General features: G+C 52.7%; 1 protein-coding gene across 1 annotated transcript in view; it reads right to left on the bottom strand.

Annotated features, from left to right (window-relative positions):
• LOC311376188 (neuroligin-2-like) overlaps window positions 1-3666 on the bottom strand; it is a gene marked incomplete at both ends in the record, with an annotated part of 4520 nt that extends 854 nt beyond the window's left edge. The window contains 4 exons of the mRNA XM_084491052.1: window positions 1-92; window positions 1646-2012; window positions 2542-2698; window positions 3401-3666. The exon at window positions 1-92 is cut by the window's left edge and continues 854 nt beyond it. Of these exons, the coding sequence (XP_084347178.1) occupies window positions 1-92; window positions 1646-2012; window positions 2542-2698; window positions 3401-3666 (882 nt within the window). The remainder of the gene's footprint in view (window positions 93-1645; window positions 2013-2541; window positions 2699-3400) is intronic.
• Window positions 3667-5000: the final 1334 nt, after the last annotated feature.

Here is a 5000-nt window from a genome sequence, read left to right as displayed (position 1 = left end):
TGGAGCTGAACTTGGTCCAGATCACCTCCTCGAAGCGGTTGGGCTTGGTGTGGATGAACTTGGTGTCCTGGGGCACGGGCAGGTTGGGGTCTCTGAAGGGGGAGGGGAGGGGGGGAGGGGGGGGGGTGGGCGGGGAGACAGCGTCACACACTCAGACCCCCAGAGCCAGAGGAGGGCCCCAGTGGAGGATGGGGAGGCACACCCTCAGCATCAACACACACAGAGCCGAGACACACTCATGGTGCTGTCCATTTGTATGGTACGCCGGTACGTCCTTGTCGTGAGGTGTAAATCTAAGCTTTTTTGCGGCATTTCACGGAGGAACGCCCCCTTTTGGTCGGTCCCACTCGCTATTCTGAAAGTAGAGCGAGTTCAGTGAGGCCGACTGTAGGACTCGACAACAAAAATGGCTGTGCCCGTAAAGTGAATTATTATCTTTGTGTTTGTATCACGTTGGTCATTTTAATGTTGATTTTAAATTCTCGTATTTTAAATGCTCGTACATTGCTAGTTTATTCCGGTCACAAATTTATGCATTGCACGGTCTTGCTGTGGGTGCAATACAATGTAAAGTTGTGTTGTTTGTTTTCGAGCTGGTTTGCTTAAGAGGCTAATGTAGCTAACAGTAACAATGACTAGCCAATGACAAACGGGAACGCTATAAGTGCTGCAAGCTAGGAAATGACGTCACGTTCTCGCTAGCAGGTCGGACGTACCGGCGTACCGTACAAACGGATAGCACCATCAGCATCAACACACACTTACACACAGAGCCCCAGGGCAGGACGGGTCCCTCGGGGGGGGGAGACACACACACCACATCAACACACTTACTCTTAAAAGGACACCCGGCCTCAAGATCCACCCACTCTCACTCCCACTCCCACTCCCACTCCCACTCCCACTCTCACTCTCACTCTCACTCTCACTCTCACTCTCACTCTCACTCCCACTCCCACTCTCACTCTCACTCCCACTCTCTGCTACTTGTAGCGTCTACTTGTAGCTGTTACTTGTAGCTGTTACTTGTAGCTGTTACTTGTAGCTACTACTTGTAGCTACTACGGCATCTATTCTACGCTCTGCTTCTGTCAGCCTCACTTCACCACTCTGGATGAGCTGATGCCAAGCAACGATGTTAACATCGCTCTTACTTTAACTACGCATAAAGGTTAACACAGTTCTATTATTAAATCAACTCCTGAAAACATAAACGCAGATATTTAGAAGCAGTATTGCCGCCATATGCTGCTTTTGTTGATTAGTGAAAGTCTTAATGTGTCTTAATATTCAACCTCACATAACTTTCAGCTGGAATCAGCGGTTGGAGTCTTCGTATAGATATTAAATAATAGCATTTGTACTTTCGCCCATGAAGGAATTATAGGCAGCCAAAAGTATATATTCTTGTTTTTATATATTGTATATATTTACTGACAAGCTGAGCAACGTAACACACATTCGGTGAGGCACACATATATGACAACACTTGTGTGTGTCTCCTCTTCATCATACTCCCCGACCATCCCCTTTCTCTACTCTCCTCCTCCCCCTCCCCCTCTCCCCCCCTCCTCCTCCTCCCCCTCCTCCCCCAGGACCCCCAGGCCCCCCCTCCCCCCCCCCCCACCACCACCACCGTCCTCACCCGGTCTTGGCGAAGTTGGTCCAGTAGGTCATGACCACGGCGCTGAGCATCACGTCGTTCTTGGAGAAGTTGCAGGGGAACAGGTCGGTGGCGCCCAGCATGGGCACGCCAAACACGTACGGCAGCTCGTCGCCGTGCGCCGCGTCGGCCCACTCGGGCCGCGCCTCCGTCTGGCAGTGGTGGTGGAAGGTGTAGAAGTAGACGGGCGACTGGAACTCGGCGTGCAGCTTGGCCGTGGCCACCGCCGGCGCCACCCACTGGTGGTCGGTGAACAGCGCCAGCAGCGTCTTGCGCCGCATGTCGCTGTTGTCCCGGTCCGCCCAGTCCGTGTACATGAACTTGATGGTCTCCCGCAGGATGTCCTTACCTGTGAGAGGGGGGAGACGGGGGGGGGGGAGGAGGGGAGGAGGGGGGAGGGGGAGGGAGGGGGAGGGGGGAGGAGGAGGAGGGAGGGGGGAGGAGGGAGGGAGAGGGGAGGACAGGGGGATGAAGAGGAGGAGGAGGAGGGAGGAGGAGGAGGGAGGGGGGAGAGGGAGAGGAGGGGGGAGAGGGAGGAGGAGGGGGAGGGGGGAGGAGGAGTGGGGGAGGGAAAGGAGGAGGAGGAGAGAAGGAGCAGGAGAGGAGGGGGGAGGGACGATGAGGAGGAGGAGAGGGGGGAGGGGAGGAAGAGGAGGAGGAGGGGAGGGAGGAGGAGGAAGATGGAGGGGTGGAGGAGGTGAATAAAGCAGATCATTCACACGTTGTTTTGACTGGTCGTGTATCAGCAGAGTTCACGTTAGCGATGGTACTCATCCTGATTCATAACTACTTTAGTCTAAACTAACACCGATCCTCTAAGAGCAGCAGTGGCTCCTAGGGGCCCGGGGGTCAGGGGTCAACCCCCCCCGCGGACGTGCCTGCTTCGGGGTATCTGTACAGGTTGTCCACGAAGTTGGAGATGGTGTAGTCGAAGGAGGCGGCCGAGATGCCGTCCTCGCCCTCGCTGTCGTCCACGAACTTCAGGCCCTCGCCCTGGTTCACCCCCAGCAGGATGTCGTAGTTCAGGAACTCCCCCTGGTGGAGCGGAGGCCACACCGCACGTACACACACACACACACAGCAGGTACACACGCACACACATAGACACCGCACGTACACACACATACAGACATAGACATAGACATAGACATCACACGTACACACATACACACAGCACGTACACACACACACACACACACACACACACACACACACACACACACACACACGCACTCAAAATTAACACTGGCCCGTGACTTCACGGCATATTCATCCATCCATTAGATCAACGGTGGCTGAATTAATACATTTCAAAATGAATGAATTGTTGGATAGTTAGATATGGATTGATCAATGGAAGGATGAATAAATGAATAGATACATGGATTAAAAAGTGGTTGGATGGATGGATGAATTGATGAATGAACGAATGGATATATGTATTGATTAATTCATGGATTAATAAATGATGGGATGGATGGATGAATAGATAGATGGATTAACTCATTGTTTAAGGATTAATTAAAGGTTGGCTGCAGGATTGGGAGGGTTTGGAGGGATGGGTCAATTAGTGGATGAATGGTAGGCATGGTGAACGGGGGGGGACTAAATGAACAAGTGAACGGCGGTACGGCCTCCTGAGGGGCGACTACGCGAACGAGCGAACGGCGGGACGGCGTGATGGAGGCGCGACAGAATGAGCGAGTGAACGGCGGACACCCCCCCCCCCCCCCTCACCTGCTGCATGAGGATCTCGGGGTCGTCGGGGACCACGTCGCCGTCCACCACGGGGCCGAAGGCGATGTGGTAGCGGGCGGGCTGGATGTCCTGGTCCACCAGCTCCCGGAAGCTCTTCCTCCTCAGGCACTCCACCAGGTCCGCCATCTCCCCCAGGTTGCAGCCCACCTTGCGGGCCAGGATCTTGGTGTACATGATGGGCCGGTAGTTCACCGACCAGCTGGAGATGGCCGAGCCGCTCTGGGCGATGGCTCTCTGGAACAGACCTGCGGAACCGAGAAGGAACGTTATCTACTGGTTCAGTTCCCAGTAGAACGTTATCTACTGGTTCAGTTCCCAGTAGAACGTTATCTACTGGTTTAGACCAGTAGATAACCTCACTCCACCTCACTCCACCATAGACGTCTCCAGGGTCTGTTAAGCTCATATGTATACTCTGTTATCATCTTGTGATAACGCTGAATAAGCTATGAATTATTAGATGTTTAGCTATGAAAGCCTAGATGTTATCTACTGTTCCAGTCCTCACCTTCGCTCAGTGTGTGTGTGTAACTTAGACCTGCAGACACTGAAGTGATCTACTGGTGACCGTTTAGTCCTTCACCTTCAGGTCAAGGTCAAAGTGTTTATTTTTCCAATGTACAGAACACACAGGGTCGTTCTGGGCAAGGACATTCTTAGGACAAAACAAGCGACAACAACAAAGTCAGTTAAGTGAGTAGGTCGGTCTCTGAATGTTGCCGACGCAGAGATGAACGTTATCTGCTGGTTACCGTTCAGTCCGAGATGGAGGCTCTCTACTGGATCGCTCAGTTCTCACCTTCACTCAGGTTATAAATGTAACTCAAGTACGGCTGGGCCATAATTCAATCTTATTTATCTAATTTCCGTGGTGTATCGTCATGAGATACCCAGTTTTATCCTCTAATTTCATTATGCTGAGAAGATATTCCCTTAAAATGATTAAAATGAGGTTGGAAACTTCAGCGAGAAGGGAAAAATAAATTGTTTTAGCACAATGTCAAATTTATGGATGTCGTGTAAAGTCCCCTGTGATCATGGTGATAATACGTTTTTCCTAATCGCCCGGCCATAGTCTAGAGCCAATTTGATCAGTACGGCCCTTCATCAGAGGAGCCCTCCCCAAGGGCCTCACCGGCCCACAGACAGCCCTAACCCTCAGACCTCTGGAGGAAGGGAACGAGGAGGAGGGGAGGAACCAGGAGGAGGAACCAGGAGGAGGAACCAGGAGGAGGAACCAGAAGGAGCTCAGAGGAGGAACCAGGAGGAGGAACCATGAGGAGGAACCATGAGGAGGAACCATGAGGAGGAACCATGAGGAGGAACCAGGAGGAGCTCAGAGGAGGAACCATGAGGAGGAACCATGAGGAGGAACCATGAGGAGGAACCAGGAGGAGCTCAGAGGAGGAACCATGAGGAGGAACCATGAGGAGGAACCAGGAGGAGCTCAGAGGAGGAGCTCCTAGGAGACGCTCAGAGGAGGTCTCCTCCCTGCAGGGGGTCTGTAGGTGCTGAATGCGCTGCAGTCGTATGCCGTTTGCATGAACAAGTAGCGGTAGGGATATAGTCGATTACTAAT

Source organism: Micromesistius poutassou (genome assembly GCF_964030765.1).
Source record: "Micromesistius poutassou genome assembly, contig: SCAFFOLD_1196, whole genome shotgun sequence".
NCBI lineage: Eukaryota > Metazoa > Chordata > Actinopteri > Gadiformes > Gadidae > Micromesistius > Micromesistius poutassou.
Note: the sequence above shows the minus strand (reverse complement) of the source record. Positions and strands in the feature narration are given on the sequence as shown.